The sequence below is a fragment of the Mustela nivalis genome (genome assembly GCF_964662115.1).
Source record: "Mustela nivalis genome assembly, chromosome: 1".
NCBI lineage: Eukaryota > Metazoa > Chordata > Mammalia > Carnivora > Mustelidae > Mustela > Mustela nivalis.
Window position 1 is genome coordinate 105,612,148 of NC_139020.1, and position 20,735 is coordinate 105,632,882.

At 41.1% G+C, this 20,735-nt stretch overlaps 1 protein-coding gene across 1 annotated transcript in view; it reads right to left on the reverse strand.

The window, feature by feature from the left end:
• The window catches only part of IGF2BP2 (insulin like growth factor 2 mRNA binding protein 2), a 159,862-nt gene that overhangs the window by 45,206 nt on the left and 93,921 nt on the right, over positions 1–20,735 (reverse strand). The window contains exon 3 of the mRNA XM_082721730.1: positions 37–85. Coding sequence (XP_082577856.1) covers positions 37–85 — 49 coding nt within the window. The remainder of the gene's footprint in view (positions 1–36; positions 86–20,735) is intronic.

Genomic DNA, 20,735 nt, shown 5'->3' on the forward strand with positions numbered 1-20,735 from the left:
GGTAAATACGGTAAACACACAGGTGACACGGCTTACCTCCCACTGCAGGTGAGGAGGGATGTTTCGGATCTGAATTTTTCTGCTCCTGTAAAAACAAAAGCTCAAACTGTAGCGCTCTCTCTAGGACACAGACTTCAACAAGCAATAAAAAGAGGCTTAAGACCAGAGTCTGAGTTCATCTTTTCAGGGGGCCTACAGAGGCCGGAGGCCGTGGCAGGAGATTCCTGCTGTGACTCAGGAGCATCATGTTTTAAGGGTGTCAATTAGTTGGGGGGAAAAAGTGAAGAATAAGCCCAACAAGTCTGAATATGCCAAAGGAACAGTTTAAACGCAGACATGCCTTTTCAACTTCTTGCCAAAGTGGTTAGAACTTAAATTGTCATAGAGATTCTAACTACAGAATTTACGACCTTCCTCCCCAAAACATACGGCCCTGCAACAGACCCCACCCCAAAAGGTATCTAGGCTCAAACACGACAGGTCAAGTCACATGTAGAGTGGGCTTCACCAAGATCAGATTTAGCTCACCCTGTACCTAATAAGGCAAAACTTCCTCTCAAAAATTACTTTTATAGTTAAATAATATAGTAATAATCCAAAAATTAGAACACTATAAAAAGGCAGACTAGGAAAAGACTTACTCCCACGCACCCCCTTCCCTCACCAGAAGCAAATACTTTTACTTATTACTTGTGTATCCTTCCGTTTCTTCATGCAAATAAACGCAAATACAAATATAAATTCTTATTTCTCCTTTTCTCTTACAGAAATACTTGCATATCCTACAAACTCTCTGCATGTTGTTTTTTTCACCTTAACAGTAATATCCTGCTGATCTTCCCATGTTGGGATGTTGGGAGAGAGCAACTATTTTTCCTCATTCTATTCTCTCCTACCTGGATGTACCAAAGTGCTTTAACCCATCCCCTGCTGATGGACTGTTGGGACTTCTGCCTTTCTAGTCAGAGGATTTTTCTGTTTTTCTGGGACATCCTGCTGGTCTGATAACTTTAAGTGATTTCGACTGTTTCTTGTTTTTATGTAAACATTAAAATTAGAGAAAAGAATAGAAATAGAAGGATAAGAATTTTTCTACCTTTTTTTAAAAAAAAGATTCTATTTATTTATTTGACAGAGATCACAAGTAGGCAGAGAGGCAGGCAGAGACAGAAAGGGAAGAAGGCTCCCTGCTGAGCAGAGACCCTGATATGGGGCTCCATCCCAGGACTCTGAGATCATGACCTGAGCAGAAGGCAGAGGCTTAAACCACTGAGCCACTCAGGTAACCCACGGATTTTTCTACCTTTTAAGAACATGTTAGATCCTGAAAAGAATACAAATCAGCACTTATTTATTTATTTTTAAAGGTTTTACTTATTTATTTGGTAGAGATAGAGAGAGAGAGAGAGAGAGAGAGAGAGAGAACCCCAAAAAACAAAAAAAACACAAGCAGGGGGAGTGGGAGAGTGATCTTGGCACTCTATTCCAGGATCCTGGGATCATGACCTTGTGCAGAAGGTTGGTGCTTAACGATTAAGCCACTAGGTGTCCCACAAATCAGCATTTAAATATTAGAGAGGTCATTTTCATGGATAGACTTGACATTCGATTCTACTAAATATCCATTTGGGAGGGGTTTTAAGAGAAGGGATGTGATGGCCAAAGTATCCATTATTTTTCTTTCTTTCTGGTGTCAGAGGTAACAAATAGTAATAACATATGTTTTTGCATGGCTTTAATCTGGGCAGTAGCCCCTGAAAACAATGTTACAATTCATGCAGAGAGGAAAAGAGAGAGGAAATATGGAAGCAAACAAAACAATCTCAGATTGTTTTTAAATGCGGGGAGGTGGGGGAGGGCATCCCTATGTTCTAGAGCCTACAGAGTACTTCTGCCTTATTTTTTTAAAATGAGAATGCATTCATGCTTTCTATAGGGCTGCTTAAATGACAATACAAGCCAGTCTATAGAACCCCTAATCTTGTATCTGGGTAGGAAGGAGGAAAAGGAACCAAGAGTTCATTTCTATCTCTACGCTATGAAGCCTCTTTTCTGACACTGCCCTTGGCAATAGTTCATAATAAAACTGCTGACACCAACCCAGTAGTGACTACATGGATTGCTCCACAGAGGATGTCACAAGTCTAACTACTTATAGAAAAAGCATCAGAATTTGCAAGAAATTGAATTTTTCTTAAAAAAAATTTTTTTGTTATCTCCAAATATAAACATTGACTCTAAATGCTAACCAAGAATTTAGTTGTATAAGTCTTATTGGAAGAAACTCATGCATGAACACAAAGATTTGAAAAAAGACAGCTACAATAGCATTGTTTGTTATGACAAAGACTGCAAACAATTTGAATATCCACCAACAGGGCAAGGAATAAATAAATCATGGGATGAGCAAAACACATGAACAGACATTTCTGCATAGAAGAGATCCAAATGGCCAACAGACACATGAAAAAGTGCTCAAGAGCACTTAGCATCAAGGAAATACAAATCAAAACCACAGTGAGATACCACCTCACACCAGTCAGAATGGCTAAAATCAAGCAGTCAGGAAACAACAGGTGTTGGTGAGGATGCAGAGAAAGGGGAATCCTCCTACACTGTTGTTGGAAATGCAAGCACCACTCTGGAAAACAGCATGGAGGTTCCTCAAAAAGTTGAAAATAGAGCTACCCTATGACCTAGCAACTACACTACTAGGTACTTACCCCAACGATACAAATGTGATCTGAAGGGGCACATGTACCCCAATGTTTATAGTAGCACTATCCAAAATAGCCAACAGAAAGAGTCCAGATGTCCATCAAGCAATGAATGGATAAAGTAGATGTGATATATAAATATTAAAATGGAATACCATGCAGCCATCAAAAAAACCCTGAAATCTTGCCATTTGCAATGATGTGGATGGAACTAGAGGGTATTATGCTAAGCGAAATAAGTAAATCAGAGAAAGACAATTCTCATATGATCTCACTGATATGAGGAATTTGAGAAACAAGACATAGGATCATAGGGCAAGGGTGGGGGAAATGAAACAAGATGAAACCAGAGAGGGAGACAAACATAGGAGACTTTTTTTTTTTTTTTTTCCCATAAGAGACTCTTAATCTCAGGAAACAAACTGAGGGTTGCTGGAGTGGAGATGGGATAGAAGAATGGGGTGGCTGAGTGATGGACATTGGGGAGGTTATATGCTAAGGTGAGAAAATTTTAAAAAAATTAAATAAATCATAGGATAGTCACAAGATGGAATATTAGATGACCGTTAAAAAGAATGAAGTGAGAATACCTCGCTGGCTCAGTCAGCAGAGCATCCAATTCTTGATCTTGGGTTGAGAGTTCGAACCCCACACTGGGTGTAGAGATTACTTTAAAAAAATGAGGTAAACACATGGGCATGGTCATAGGGAACTCTCTAAGACATGTTGTTGCAAGAAGAGAGCTAATAGATTAGATTGATCCTGTTTTTTAAGCACCCAAAACAGGCTACCTGTTATTAAATGTATGTGTTTGTAAATGCATAAAAAAAAGGAGCTAGAAGCAGTTGGTAAAAGGGGGGGGACACATACTTTTGATTTTAGTTACTTCTATCATTTACATTTTTAATAAAATGGGAATGTATTCACATCTTACTTGCTTTAGAAAATTAACAATTAAAACTCCTACTAAGGCTGCTTTAGTGAATACATAAGATTTGTTCTTGAAAAGTACACCAGAATCTACTAAATTAAAAAAAAGAAAGAAAAAAAGGAAAGAACAAAAACAAACAGCTCACTTCTTCCATAATTAGGTTAAACATTCTTGAAATCTTATTTCACAGAATATTAATTTATTTAGCCAACTCTGTTCCTAATGTGTAAGCCATCACACTTGGCCTGGTCCAAATTACCCCAAATTCCAACTAAATGGGTCTAAAATACTAATCTTTCCCTGTAATAACTCATGTAAAGAATGCACATCGAGCAATCAGTTCAACAACTGCAATGTTTGTTTAGGATTCTAGGAGAAATAATCTCTAAAAAACTAGTGTGTGGCATCTCTAATCTTAACTCACTATGGAAAAGAAGAAAAAGAAGCAAGCACTAAAAAAGGAACTGGTGATCACTACTGGAGAACCAATTAAACTGATCCTTGGGTCACTGGGAAGATTATCCCAAGCCATTATCTTTCAGGATCAGGAATGATCAGGACCCGTGAGTTCTGCTAGCTTGCACAGCACCATCTGGATGGTATGCCCTCTTGTGTCGGTATCCTGCGATGCCCGTGTCTCTCTCCCCTGGGAGGGACTTCTACGTGCCCTTCAAACCCTGCTCACACCTGCAGAGGCTTCCAGGGCGTCTCCACGCAGAACTGTTTCCTCTGCACTCCAGCTTTTCTAACAGCTCACTCCACTGTCATTATTTCTCTGCTGGGGCTGTCATGTTCCCCCACCAACCCTCTGCTGAAGGTAATTTCCTTAAGGACAGTCTCCTGGTTACTAGTCTCCTGTCCGGTAACTAGTCTCCTGAACCAGCACAGAGCCCAGTGCCTAGTCTAAAAGGTGAACAGGGCACCCCCAGGGCTGGGAAAAGCACTCCTCCTACTGGCTGTAGCCTGCCTCGCATGGGGATCCTCTGACCCCACCCAGGAAGGCCAACTGTTTATTACTTCTCCTTTGCCAGGTAGTCAAGAGAAAAGGGAAGAGTTCTTTTCCCTGTTTCCTTTAAAAAAGAAACAAAGCGTCTGGCTCAGATTCAACCAGCAAATGTAGATCTTTTTCTCTCTGAAATCCATAAAAGTGTGCCTTGCTTTAAAAAGCCAAACGTACACAGTAACTCAGGCCTGTTTTGGTTTGTTTTAGTTGTTGTTGTTGTTTTTTTAAGAATTTTATTTATTTATTTATTTATTTATTTATTTATTTATTTGAGAGAGAGAGACAGTAAGAAAAAACATGAGCAGAGTGGGAGGAGGAGAGTAGGGGAAGAAGCAGGCTCCCAGCTGAGCAGGGAGCCCGACATGGGGCTTGATTCCAGGACCCTAGGATCAGGACCTGAGCTGAAGACAGATGCTTAACCAAATGAGCCACCCTGGCATCCCTCTGCACTGCTTACTAAAGTTAATCTGTTAGTGTGCTCACTTGGGCAGTACACATACTAAAGTTGATCTTTTAGGATCTTATATTTATTTTCTTATAACTTTTTCACATGAAGGAATCTTTTGGATATATCTCCAAACTTCAGAGAATCCACTCAGACTTATACTGGTCAGGTTAATTAGATCTGGATCAGTGGATTAAGGGAAGGGGAAATGGGGAGTTACTGTTTATTGGTACATAGTTTCTATTTGGGATATGAAAATAGATAGTAGTGATGGTTGTACAACACTGCTAGTGGGCTTAGTGCCGCTGAACAGCACACTTAAAAATGGTTAAAATGGCAAACCTTGTTATGTACATTTCACCACAGCAAAAACAAGAACAAAAAAAAAAAAAACAGAACAATACTACAGGAAAGAAGAGCAATGCAAAGAAACCATGTAAGTAAAATTTTCTACAAGACAACTAGTCTGGACTCTTCAAATGTCAATGTCATTAAAAAAAAAAAATCCCCAAACTGTAGATTGCTCTAGATTTAAAGAGAATAAAGAGATCCAACAACCGAGGGGGATAAACGGACGAAAGTGAAGAGCGCAGTCAGAAGCACAGTTTTAATTTTTTTCTTTTTCATTTTAATTGAAAGCAAAGTAAGACCTACAGTCAAGCAGAGAGTACCCTTTAATGGAGATACACAGGCTCTTTCCCAGTGGCTTTAGGATTTAGGAATTTAGAATTACGCACTCTCAAAATTCAAGGATTTTGGGTGAGAAAAGGAAAGACACTCAGCCTCCACACTACCAGGAAAGGGGGAAGACAGTCAGTCGTACAGCCATCTCGGGAACGGGCTGCGGGACTTGGCTACTTTGATTTTATATTCTGGTTAATCAGTGACTATAGTAGACATGTCTAGACTATCAAATCTTAAAGAACTCGAAAACAAATACACTTAACCTCAATTAATCTAATTCTTACTGACTTAATTGACAGTATATGGAACTTCTCAACATCTAAGTGCCTCAGACTACTTTTTATGAATGTTATTATCTTTGTACTGTAGATGCCCAAAGGAGATAGAAAGTTCCAACCAGAGTGAATTTCAGATAAACAAGATGTCCATTGTTAGGAATTTCAATTACCCAACAGAAATTATTTTGTATGGTAGAATCTATAGTTTAAAGTAAGTGGCCAACCATGTGGGGAAATACAGTCATATTCAATTGTCATGGAATTCCTATGATTCTGAAGAACCATTTTGCCTGTATTTGGGGGTAAAAAAAAAAAAAAAAAAAGGAAAATACATGTTTGCATGAGCAGAGGATGATGGCAGAGTTTTTCAGGCATACGGTAATTAGCTAATCAGCGCCTTGGGAACTCTAGCCCAAGCCTTGACCATGATGATGGCTTGAATGGAGAACAAAATTAACAAACTGTGGGAACGCAGCTCATGAGCTCTCAGGTTCCATTTGAAAATTAGGCTGTCTAGGGACTGGAGGATCCCCAGGTAAACTGCGGGCAAGAGAGGCAATCCAGGAAGTAAAGATGGTCCTACAAAAGAGTCCTTTGGGGTTCAATGAGGGAGTCTACCTAACTAGGTCCCATCTGTTTCCACAGACATCCTGGATGCCATCAGATGACACACAGTCCTCGCTCTGGAGGGAAATTAGAGCACCATTAAATGTGCATTATCTATAAAGACTGGCAAGTACATTAACCAAGTCCAAGGACTGTGGCAGGGCCAAGACTAAAACCACCATGGTTCTTGTGTTGCTCTGCTGTACCAGATAGTGCCACAGTCAGATTCCACTGTATCCCACGCACTCATTAGTATGTGTTTAAAACTTAGACTTAATTGGGACTTCATCAAGATAAAAAGCTTTTGCACAGCAAAGTAAAGAGTCAACAAAACCAAAGGACAACTGACAGAATGGGAGAAGATATTTGCAAATGCCAAATCAGATAAAAGGACTAGGATCCAAAATCTATGAAGAACTTATCAAAATCAAATCCCAGGGGTGCCTGGGTGGCTTAGTGGGTTAAGCCTCTGCTTTCAGCTCATGTCTTGCTATCAGGATCCTGATATCATGTGGGGCAGCATTGGGGTCTGCTCAGTGGACAGCCTGCTTCCCCCTCTCTCTCTGCCTGCCTCTCTGCCTACTTGTGATCTCTCTCTCTTTGTCAAATAAATTAATAAGTCTTTTTAAAAAATCAGCTCCCAAGAACAACTAATCCAATCAAGAAATGGGCAGAATGCATGAACAGACATTTCTGCAAAGAAGACATCCAGAGGGCCAATAGACACATAAAAAGTGCTCAACATCACTTGGCAGCAGGGAAATACAAATTAAAACCATAATGAGATACCTACCACCTCACACCAGTCAGAATGGCTAAAATTAACAAGTCAGGAAATGACATGTGTTGACAAGGATGTGGAGAAAGGGAAACCCTCCTACACTGTTGGTGGGAATGCAAGCTGGTGCAGCCACTCTGGAAAACAGTATGGAGGTTCCTCAAAAAGTTGAAAATAGAGCTACCCTATGACCCAGCAATTGCAATACTAGGTACTTACCCCCAAAATACAAATGGAGTCATCTGAAGTGGTACCTGCACTCCAATGTTTATAGCAGCACTGTCCACAACAGCCAAACTATGGAAAAAGCCCAGATGCCCATCAAGAGATGAATGGATAAGGAAGATGTGGCATACATACAATGGAGTATTACACAGCCATCAAGAAATGAAATCTTGCCATGTGCAACGACGTGGATGGAACTAGAGGGTTTATTCTAAGCAAAATAAGTCAATCAGAGAAAGGTAATTATCATATGATCTCACTGATAAATGGAATTTAAGAAAAACAAGGCAGAAGATCATAGGGGAAGAGAGGAGAAAATGAAACAACATGAAACCAGAGAGAGAAACAAACCATAAAAGACTCTTAATCACAGGAAACAAACTGAGGGTTGCTGGAGGGGAAGGGAATGAAGGGGTGCAGTAAGTGGGAGATGGACACTGGGGAGGGTATGTGTTGTAATGAGCACTGGGTGTTATATAAGACTGATGAATCACAGACCTGTACCCCTGAAACAAATAATGCACTGTATGTTAATATGTTGAATTTAAATAAAATTTTAAAAAACCTTAAACTTAAAACTTCTGCATAGTAGGTACAAGGGATATTCTGTGCTAAATTGGACCAGGATCTAGGTCCTGGAAAGCAAATGAATCACCGGTGCTAGCCAAGTCCAATCCTCCAGCCAACTGTCATTTAAATCCTAACTCCAAATCCCCCTTTGTCTGCCTCTCTGTCACACACACGTACACACACACACACACACACACACACACAGGCAGGGCACAGAAAAACAGAAAATGATTAGGGGTCAACTTAACAAATTATCTAGTTACTTTCTTTTTTACAAAATTAAGAACAACTGCCTTTGCCTCCATGAAATCTAAAATAAATCTATTAGAACAGTTATTAGAAAACTTAATGTTTTCAATATATAAATTGCTAAAAATGAACAAAAAGGTTTTCTGATTTTTTAGGAAGAAAAATTATGTGATCAAAGTCTTTGTGAATATTATCAATTACTATGGGCCAAATCATAAGAAGATTATATCAGATATTATTGTGGTGACCTACTGCAAAGGGTTTTGAGCCAGGAGAACTTCAGTTAAAAACCTGGTAACTTCTTTTGCTCTATAAATTCATGTCCACAAAACCAAAAACTCCCAAGCAGCCCTAACATGCTCAAGCTTCCTGCACATTTAGGGCCAGGAGCTCATGAAAATCCATTGCTTGAATGCGACAGGAAAGACATCAGTGAATATGATAAAACAGTAGCTCAAGACTTTTTAACTTATGTTACCTCTTACACCCTCTCCATCTACTAGCTTATAAAAAGGCCTTGACTTTTTAAGAAGTTGCTAACACAATTCCATATTTCCCTTTTGAGGAAAGCACCAGGGATTCTTAATTGTTGCTGAAAGAAGGAGAAGGTAAAAGAGAAAAGTCAAGGGGATGACTTATGATAATTAGATGTTCATGAGAAGACCAGCCACTCCTGGGCAAGATGGTGAAGTAATTCCCCTATGGGGAAGGGGTATAGTGAGTATAATTCACATTAAAAGACCATTAAGTTTCATTCCAATTGCAGGATTCTACAAATCCTTTGGAAAGTATAAAAGGAAGGTTAAAATAATCTCCAGTTAAAAGAAATCAGTATGGGGGCACCTGGCTGGCTTGGTCGGTAGAACATGTAGCTCTTGATCTTAGGGTTGTGGGTTTGTGCCCCAAGGTGAGTGTAGAGATTACTTAAAATTAAAATCTTAAAAAAAAAAAAAAAAAAAGGAATTAGCATGCTTGAGTTTATAGACTGAAATGACCATATACTATTTAAGCAAAGCAGATAACCAGATTTCTCATAGATTCAATATTTCAGCTCTTTAAAAACAAAGTATCTAAAACCTTCTCTCTCTTTTTTTTAATTCATATTCAGTTTTTGGCAAAGAGGTTCCTTTTACCAGAAAATTGGTAAATAGGAGAACTATCTAAATTGAAGGAAGACCAAAAGAAATCTAAATAATAATTTGGGGAATACAATATTTTTCTTTGCCAATAACTTCTTTAGGAAATTAAAAAGAAAATAAAAAATGCTTACAGGAAAAGTGTGACCACTCTTATCAAGGTTTGTATACAATTCCCTACAGATATAGTATCATCTTTCCCATCCATCATTACCCTCCTTAATTCATTTTGTGACATGACAAAGAAACAGTTTTAACTCTGGTGTTACCAGAACTTCTCCATGTGTTTCCCTGAACACTATCTCTTCCCCCATTCAAGTTATTTTATTAATAAAGTCTCATAAAGTTTTCAGAGGTTTCACCCAAAACATCCATCACGGTGTTTTTAGCAGGAAGCTTTCCCCAAACCACCACTACTACTTACATTCATGTATACTAAGCATCTCATTTAAGCCTTACCACTCCCATAGGAAGTAGACATAGTTATCCCCATTTTTCAGATAAATAAACTGAGGAGTTGATGAGTCCCCTGCCTTGTATTTTTGGTGTAGGTTCAGCAAATTTAAAACTTTGTTCTTACAATGTCACTTTGGAATTGTCAATTCACCAATAGCAAAATTTACACTTCATGTAGAGATTTCAGTTCAATGAATTTTGGGTAAGATGTGCACTTTCAGGCAAATTCTAGGAAAATGGGTCCTAGGAATGGGCTTCTAGCCTTTCCCTCTCAGTATCAACCTCATTGGAGACTCTGACCAAAAACACTACCTCTAGGAAGGGTTATTTTGGAAACTTGCACCATTGCAGCTCACTCATTGCTCCTCAAAAGAATTTGCTTACATATAAATCCCCTTAGCTGGGGCAGTGGGGGGAGGGGAAGGGATAAAGGCTTTACCTAGTCGAGCACTTCCCCAGGTCAGCTGACTCCTGGTTGACATTCAGGCTTTCCAGGCAAGGGCTGGGAGGTGGACACACCTGCAAAGACCTGAGGGGGGAACTGATCTGCCTGGCAGTTTTGCTTAGTTACCACCGGCCTCAACCAGGGCTGTGCTAAGCCTCATGATAAAGTTTGAGAACCCTCTCTTAGATACAGACTGGTGTATGGGAAAAGGTGGAGTGGATCCCAGACACGTGGATGAAGTCCTGAGAAGCTTAGGACATTTATATGTGCCAAAGTACAAACATGCATTTGGATTCAGGACAGTGAGATTTTGAGAGGTAAGGCCGAGTCTTACCAAAAGTAAAGTGAACCAAAAATCTGCACACCAAATTCCCGCTTTTTAAGATCTAAACAGAGTTAAGAACTGAAAAGATTTTCTTTAATGTTTTTAATTCTGCTGTGATGAAGATTCCAGTTAACAAAACCAAACTGTGTTTCTACAGAAGTGATTAGTTACTCTTTACAAGGCCCTTAACTCATTATCTGTAATTAAGACTAACCAGGGTAAAAACACGTATTTACACATCATAATTTGAGCCAAGATAAATGATACCCATAAACACGATGCAAAACAAGTTATAATCCGAGTATATAAACGTTTGCTTTGTGGGGTGCATGGCAGACACAGAATCATCTTTGTAAAGGCAAAGGGAGCCACATGCCTGGTCACCCACAGCTATGCAATCCCTCTAGCACCCCTTCAACCCATTTCAAATAATTGCTTTCTTTAGTTTTCCAAAGAACACACAACTCTGTCCCCCTCCTTCCTTCCTACCTGGGTCTTTTTCATTTTTTTCCCCCTTCTCAGCCCAAGCGGTGTCTGGAAACACAGCAGGTGCTCAGCAATCAGCAAACTCACCAGAAGCACTTGTTGCTGACAGCTGGCTTCTTTTTCCTGGCCCACCCCATCCCATCTTCTCTCTTCCAACTCAAGAACATGTGCTTATGGAAGACACTGACTGGTCCTCAACCAAGCCAATTTCTTTGACTCTAGTTTATGCTCATCAGCTCAATGCAATAGGCTGCTGACTGAAAAATATAGAGATTCTCCTAGCACAGGAGCCAGTACATACACTTCCTGTGACTGGGTGTCCTGACTCATGGAAAGGTGGTGTTTTCCCCCTTCAGACAAGAAGTACATCAGCATGTCTTGACTTACTGAAGAAACTGTTTCACAATGAACACAAAAATTCAAGCAGGAAGCTATGAGTCCTCAATGTCTGGGAATGAGTGATAAACCAACAACACTTTACTTCAGAAAAGAAGGAATCATTCCCAGCAGTTATACAACACTTTGATCTTATTCATTATAGTCATGATGATGATTAAGAAAAATTAGGGGCGCCTGGGTGGCTCAGTGGGTTAAGCCGCTGCCTTCGGCTCAGGTCATGATCTCAGGGTCCTGGGATCGAGTCCCGCATCGGGCTCTCTGCTCAGCAGGGAGCCTGCTTCCTTCTCTCTCTCTCTCTCTGCCTGCCTCTCAGTGTACTTGTAATTTCTCTCTGTCAAATAAATAAATAAAATCTTTAAAAAAAAAAAAAAAGAAAAATTAAGTGCATCTCTACCATAGCTCTAAATCCCAGTTAGCAGAGAAAGGTAGAAGAGGGTTGGCCAAATTGCATACCCTCCCTCACAAGGGAACTCCTTTCCCTGGCTGTGCAAATCAAGTAGTATTTACCACCTCACACAAGAGTAACATCTCACCTATAATAGGTTGTAAACAACCCAAACCATACACACCCAAATGTTCTGAAAGGAGATTAAATATAGGACATTTCATCCAATTTTGGAGAACAGGATGATTTCTAAGATTAAACCTAAAACCTTTCCAAATTCATTGAGCAAACACTCACTAAATACCTGTTGTATGCCAAGCACTTGTCTTAGGTTCTGGGGTATATTAGTAAACAAAACAAAAAAATGTCCTCAGGCTGCTTATGTTCTAGGGAGTAAAAAACATAGGACACTATTGACCTCAGCAACCCTGAGAACTCTCAACTCAGCCTCAACAGAACAAAAGAACTTCCGAGTTGGCGCCTTGATCTAATCAAATAGGGAAGGAAAAAGGCTATCCCTGCTTTTTGCTAGCTTAAACTTTTTAGGTTTTAGCTATAAGTGAACCAAATATCTTTAAACACCTACTTCTGCACAGTATTTTTTAAAAAATTGTATTTTTTTATTTGACAGAGATCACAAGTAAGCAATAAGCAGAGAGGCAGGCAAAGAGGTGGGGGGAAGCAGGCTCCCCACTAAGCAGAGAGCCTGATGCGGGGCTTGATCCCAGGACCGCCCCCCCCCCTCCGTGCGGGGCTTGATTCCAGGACCCTGTGGATCATGACCTGAGCGGAAGGCAGAGGCTTTAACCCACTGAGCCACCCAGGTGCCCCTCTGCACAGTATTCTTACAATGTAATTGCAGTGCCAAGTCCTTGTTCCCACGGGCTGTGAGGGAAGTGGCGGTTGGGGTAGGTACTTCCATGTGTAATAGCAGTAGGACATGTGCACTGCCACAGAGGGGTTTTGGAGAAACTTTCCCCCTACCCAGGGCCTGTCCTTGGCACTGGACCCCCTAAGGCTTTCGCTGCTATACAAAGGGGTATTCTGGAGAAAATAAAAAAGATCATGGGAAAAGTTAGTTATCAAAATTGAGAGAGGAATCAGAAAAACAACTTTCACACAGTCCCAATGCAAAGATAGAAGCAGTTCACAGGATACAGAGAAAAAAAATCAGTGACCAGCTGGTATCTCATAAGCTGTGATGAAAAAAGAGAAAAGTCACTAGCTCTTAATGTTACATGATCTGAATACAATGCAATTCACTTTTTTAAAAAGATTTCATTTATTTATTTATTTGAAAGAGAGAGAGAGAAGAGAGGAAGAGTACAGGCACAGCCTGGCAGGAGGAGAGGGAGAGAGAGAACCTCAAGCAGACTCCACACTGAGCGTGAAGCCCAACACATAGCCCGATCTCACAACACTGAGGCCATAACCTGAACCGAAATCAAGAGTCCAACGCTTGACAGACTGAGCCACCCACGCACCCTGCAATTTGTTTTTTAAAACCTCAAATAGTCAACTTTAAAAACATTTGAATGAACTGGGGAAAGAATATATAAATTATTCTTATTTTAAAAAGGATTCATCATGTAGGGGCACCTGAGTGGTACCGTCAATTAAGCAACCAGACTCTTGGTTCTGGCTCAGGTCATGATGTCAGGGTGGTAAGATCAAGCCCACATTCATGCTCTGCGCTCAGCACAGAGTTTGCTTAAGACTCTCTCTCCCTCTCTCTCTGCCCCCCACCTCCCATTCTATCTTTCAAATATTAAAAAAAAAAAAAAGGATTCATTATCTTAATGAGGATTCATTTTATGATCCTTTTACATCAATTCTGAAATGAAACAACAAGCGGGGAGATAACTCCAAAATATGTAAGTTTGATTTATAACCAATTTTGGAAGACTAGACTTTTACACAGAAAATTTTCCCAGGGGTGCTAACAGAAATGCAAGGTTCATGAACTGTACCCTTCCGCAACTATGTACATCATACCCCGACGGCTGTACGACCACAGCTTCCAACCTGGTAGCATGGACACAGCAGGCGTCCCATAAATTTGATGAATGAATCAACGTACACGACAGGGTTAATGTCTCTGGCACTTAAACACAGAATTCCTTCCAGCTGCTGATTCACACTCTCTTCTTACAAAGACTGTAAACAGAGCATCTGTCTCAGTTGGTTCCTGACTTTTCATCACTTCCTTTTAAGCCAGCACCATTGGCTGGGTGGGCCCCCCCACCGTCCATCAATGGGAAGTTGCAGAAAGAAGTCAACCCCAGACCCGAGTACAGGTGAACAACCTACCTGGCTCAGCAGGTAGCCATCAGAGGTCCTGCTACCAAAGCTTCTGATTCCTTTTCCTATCTCTTTCCCCTTCCCTGGATGCAGCCAGGGCTGCCCCCTACTTCAGGATGCTCCTTCTTTCTCTGCCTGGAGCCAGATCCTCAGAAACATGACTGGGGGAAGGAGGAGAGTTCAGCGGTGCCCTCCCCTCTGCTGTTCATAGAGTCCCAGTCTCCTTAGTTTTGTGATGAGCAATTGCCCCCTCCTCTTAATTGTCCTTGCCAAACCGCAAGGAATTATGAGAAAGCACTCTGTCAACTGCAGTGTACCCTACAAATGGGGGCAGGATTATTCCGACAGATGCACAGAAGCCTCCAACTGTGCTCGCATCTCTCATTCCCAGCTTTGGTTCTGATGTACCCAGGAGAGCTGGTTTTCCTATGAAATGCAAGTGAATCTGACTTCATTCGATGAGTCACAACCATGTCATTCATTAGAAGGCACTGCACGGAGCCAGCACTGAACCAGGGGAGACGTTACTGAAATTATGTGGAGCCACCTGAGGAGTCAGGCTAAAAATTCATTTCAGGGTAAGTTTAGAAGGATTATGCTTCTTCATTTAAGAGCATCTTGATTATTATGCTTAAGTGAGAGTACTTTTGTTCCTTGGTGGGAAATACAGAAGTTGTAATATTCGCTAGAAACTTGTGGAAATGCAAACTCTTTATTAACTAACGTCTGCAAGCTAAAGAAAAGGCCCCGATTTCCTAGAGAAATACAATTTAAGAAAAAATATAAATTTAAATATATTCCCTGGATTTCCTAACTCCATGATTCTCCCCTCCCCTAATAAAATATTTTGTTACCAAAGGCTACCATTATTTCAGCACAACAGAGTGGAAGGTGTGCCCAGCTGAGTTCGAATTCCACTCCCTTTAGGACATGTTGTCAGACAGATGTTGAGGCCAGTCCTTTAACCTCTCTGATTAATGCCACAGACCTGGAGGCATTAGACAAGATGACCAAATGCTTTCTCAAACTAAAATTCACTTCATCTTAGCAGCAGAACAGAACTGTCACAAACAGAAGGTAAGAAGAAGAGGTATCTCCATAGACCTAAGCTACAAAGAGAACTGGAAAAACAAACACCAAATTCAGCAAAGCCTGCATTTTGTTGGGGTCATAATTTTTTTTTTTAAAGATTTTATTCATTTATTTGACAGACAGAGATCACAAGTAGGCCGAGAAGCAGGCAGAGAGAGAGAGAGGAAGAAGCAGGCTCCCTGCTGAGCAGAGAGCCCAATGCGGGGCTCCATCCCAGGACCCTGGGATCATGACCTGAGCCGAAGGCAGAGGCTTTAACCCATTGAGCCACCCAGGCGCCCCTGTTTGGGTCATAATTTTTTTTTTTAAGATTTTTATTTATTTATTTGACAGAGAGAAATCACACGTAGATGGAGAGGCAGGCAGAGAGAGAGAGAGGGAAGCAGGCTCCCTGCTGAGCAGAGAGCCCGATGCGGGACTCGATCCCAGGACCCTGAGATCATGACCTGAGCCGAAGGCAGCGGCTTAACCCACTGAGCCACCCAGGCGCCCCTGTTTGGGTCATAATTTTTAACAAACCAATAAATAAGTTAGATGACAGAGTCCATCGTATTTTATAATAGGATGGCTTACAATCCAAAAACAGTGGGTTTCCTCCCATTTTTAAAATTTAAATTCAATTAATTAACATATATTATTGGTTTCAGAGGCAAAGGTAAGTGATTCATCAGCTGCCTATAACACCCAGTGATCATCACATCATGTGCCCTCCTTAATGCCCATCACCCTGTTACCCCATTCCCCCCAGCAACCTTCAGTTTGCTTCCTATGCTTGAGTTTCTTATGATTTGTCTTCTTCTCTGATTTCATCTTTATTCTTCCCTCTCTTCCCCTATGATCCTCTGTTTCGTTTCTTGAATTCCACATATGAGTGAGATTATATAATTGTCTTTCTCTGATCAATTTATTTCACTTAGAATAATACCCTCTAGTTTCAACTATGTCATTGCAGATGGTGAGATTTCATTTTTTTGATGGCTGAGTAGTATTCCAAAAACAGTGGGTTTTGGCTCTACTTGTATCGTAACCCATCCAAACAGCCACAGTTTATCCCATTTATTTCCCTTTCTACCTGATTACAGACGCTTTATATTTACACCCTCACTACTGTCAGGGTTACTCTTGCACAACCTGTGGTATCTGGATTTTGAAGGTGTGATGTTATTTCATGAAATTTACTATGAACGATGGGTATGGCACAGCTAAGCAGGAGCTCGTCTGCATCCTATAGATATACGTAGGTCTTGGCATGGGACTGTGAATAAGGAGACTATAATTGCCTCCAAGGAATTCCACTGATGTCAGAAACCACCAGATCAAAGCCTATGTTTCCCCTACTTAGAAACAGCTCTGGCCCGTAATTCAGATGTTGGTTAATTAGTATTGTGGTGATAGTCTACTTGTTATTGCAACTTTGATCTAAACAGTTCTGTAAAGCCCACATTCATATTTTTAAAGTAACATGCTTTAGCAGTAGGTGAAACTTCAGGCATAGCACATTTATTTCAAAAGTAGCAATGGTCAGCTGGATTTAATGAAGATACCACAAGGTAACTGTCCAAGGCTCCTTCTAGCAATAAGGGTCTAGGTAACAGGTGAGCAAGAAAGACTTTACAGGCAGGGGTCAGAGGGTAGAAGGGTGTGGGGAGACATCAGGAGGAAAAGTGTTTATGGAACAGAATTCTTTTCAGTGACTTCTGTACAGCGGTCCTGCAGAATTCAGCAAATCTGAACATTTATATCTACCACTTAACCGGTTTCTTTCAAACAACTGTACTTTTTATTTATTTTTTTCTAAAGATTTTATGTATTTGAGAGAGAGACAGGGAGAGCAAACAAGGAGAAAGAGAGTGTGAAGCAGACTCTCCGCTGAGCAGGGAGCCCGATATGGCGCTTGATTGCAGGACCCCAGGATCAAGACCTGAGCCGAAGGTAGATGCTTAACCAAATAAGACACCCAGGTGCCGCAGATACTCTCATCGTTGCACAAAGTTCAAAATATACCAAAAGGTATAGTAGAACAATTCTCTTCCGTACTTATCCTTCTGCACTCTTGTTCTTGATATCAGTTTTTTAAAAAATCATTCCGGAGTATTCTATACATAAACATGGATGCATATATCCCATCCCCAAATAAATATGTTTGTGCTCTGTATATGTTTTTTTTACTTGAAGATTATTTCATACTCATACACATAGAGTTGTATTATTCTTTCTGATAAGTGCCTAATTCTCAATTTTATGGAAGTACCATAATTAATTTAACTGGCCTCCTGATGGACATATAATGTTTCTATTCTTTTGCTATTTCCAAACAACCAACCCAAATGCTGTGATATCTGTCTACTAATTTTGCACAGGTGTGACTCCATCTTGGAAGATGAGCCCCTAGCAATGGAATCACTGGGTTAAAGGGCTTGCATTTATAATGTTAAAATACAAATGTAAGGTTGTTTTTCCATACATCTGGAAATATAGTTATCAAATTTTTTAATTTCTGCCTCTTCATATGTGAAAAGTACTATCTTGCATTCTAATTACAAATGAGGTTGATCATTCTTTGTATGTTGAAGAACCTCCCTCATGTCACCCACCCTGGGAAACTTGACAGAATTTTTTTTTTTTTTTAAGATTTATTTACTTATGAGAGAAAGAGAGACAGAGAGAGAGAGAAGGGGCAGAGGGAGAGAATCTTCAGACTCTCCGCTAAGCACGCAGCCTGACATGGGGCTGGATCTCATGACCCCTGAGATTATGACCCAAGCTAAAACCAAGAGTTGGACATTTAACCACCTGAGCCACCCAGGTGCCCCAGAAACTTGACAGAATTCTCCCCTGCTTTTCTTCAGTATTCTAGGAAGTGACTTCTAGATTTAATTAACCTCACTCATTCCATTTAATTGACAAACGCTTGATGTGCATTTACTATGCTGGACACCATAGAAACAGGTGAAAAGCCTATCCTCTCCCATGAAGAGCTCACCGTCTGGTTGGGAAGACAGCCACATATGCAGTCAGTACATCCTGGATCCAGGACAGGCCTGCGTCGTGCTGGACGGAGCCGGGGTGGAACTCAGCAAGGGCCAGACATACCTCAGCCAAGTCCTGAGCAGCAGGAGACAGAATGGGCCACAGGAACAAAGGTAAGGGGTCCAGAAAGCAAGGTCAGAACTATTGAAGGATCCAGCAAGGTCTCCCAAGTCAAGGGACTGAGGTACACAGAAGCATGGTCATTTAGTTTGAGAGGAGCAAAGAATGCTTCCAGGGCGGGTCAAGAAAGCAGGCTGGAGAGGCTGGCAGGAACCAGATCAGGAAAAGCTTCCTATTTCCCGAGCTGAACCGTGAAAATGTTAAAACTTTCACCAAGATCGAGAAATGAAAGATCAGGCCCTTTGCAGGGTCACTGAACACCAGGTGAAAGAGTGGAGACACATAAACACAGCCATCAGCATGAACTTTCTTTCCAGAACCTGTTCTCTTTTTGTTTCTTACTGACTTCCTTCCTCCGAGAAAAGAGCCTTGTGGCTCTGAAAATTTGGGTACAGCATAATTCTACCCTTTTCTGTGGATGTGTGCACACCACTATTGGGGACGTCTGCTGACTATTCCTCACTTCTCCTGGACATGGGGCTGCCACGTACATTTAAGCAACAAATGAAGAGCCTCTTGAACTTAAAACAACAGCATCTCACCGACTACCACTGTAATACTCTTCTGTCTCCAGCAAGAATTTACCACACCTATTGAGAGTACGATAGATAAATCCATTAAAAATATGAAGAGTGTTTTAGGTTAGTGAAAGTCACAATTAAGTAACGATTGATTTTTTTTTTTAAAAACAAATGCACTAGAACTTCTTTTTTTTTAAATTCAATGTAAATAATGCCTCCATCAAAGTAATGCCCACAGAAGACTATTTACTTACTCCAATAATAATTCTTCTGTCCAACATATTTTTGGATTTTTTTAAATTGACATTTTCTTTAGCAGCTATCCAATAAACATGGATCTAGCCAATCTGCCTTTGGTCTGTAGTACAATTGCAAATCTGCTTTCCTTTCTCTTCCTCTTTCTATATTCAACAGAAACAAAACTCAGAGTTGGCTCCTCTTGCCTTTGCTAAAGGCACAGAGCACAGATCTCTGGGGAGTAGGCTGCTGGCCACCATATCCATGCCGTCAACCTATCCTCATGGGGGATTCACCTCCTACTTTCCTTCAGGGAGGGTGGCGAGGAGCAGCACCAGGGAGAACACTGTTGGCTGTCCTGAGCTTCCTGGTCTGGTTAAGGAGTGGGTATTTACTCTGGGTTAGGTTGGTGAATGGGGAAGTCAACCCCATCAGTGCTGGCTGATTATCAGGATGGGGGCGGGGGACATTCGTTATTTCCAGGTATTGTGTGGTTAACTTTAGGTGCCAGGATCAAAATTTCACCTTCACTGGAAGGAGGCTGCCTATCCTGGCAAGGTCAGTGCTCCAAAAGCCTTCTTTGTTGCACTTATCACAACCCTCTGCTTACATCTCTACTGCCCAGCCAGACTCTGCTCCCTCTGGTTCCTTCATCCCACCATCCAGCACCTTCCATGCAGATGGCAGGAGTAGCTGTCCTGGAAGCCCATGTCACCAGGCCTCTCCATCCATCCCACTTTGGTCAGGCCAGTTAACTGGAATGCGAAGAGACCATTCTGTCTCTGACCAGGTTCCTTGCAGCCCTCTGAGGGTCAGAGAGCTCTGAGAGAAAGCTCATTCCCTCAGTGTTTGAGACCCAAGTTTATTGGGAGGTCACAAGCAGAGAGGTGAGGCACCAGGACTGCTGAGCATGCGGCCACCTCCTCGATATGTGACTACGGCAGGCTACTTCACTTCTTGGGGCCAGATGGCCTCTTTCTACAAATCGGCTCAGTGTCAGGAATTCTCCAGTCCTGCCTGCTGTCTTCCCTCAAGGACACCACAGATGCCTCTTCCTCCCATAGAAAGCTGTACAAGAACTAAGTTGTCCAGGCAAAACAAAACAAAACAAAACAACCTTTGAAGGAAGAATTTCTATGCTGTGAGTAGTTTATTCGGAGAATAGGACTCAGAAAAGTCTTAGAAATCTTCATTCAATGACATAGATAGACAGACTTTAATCTGTGAGCCAAGAAAAATGGTTTGTAAAGGCCAGAAGAAAAGAACCCCATGGCTAAGAACTTGTAAAAACATCTGTAACAAACAAAAGTTCTAAG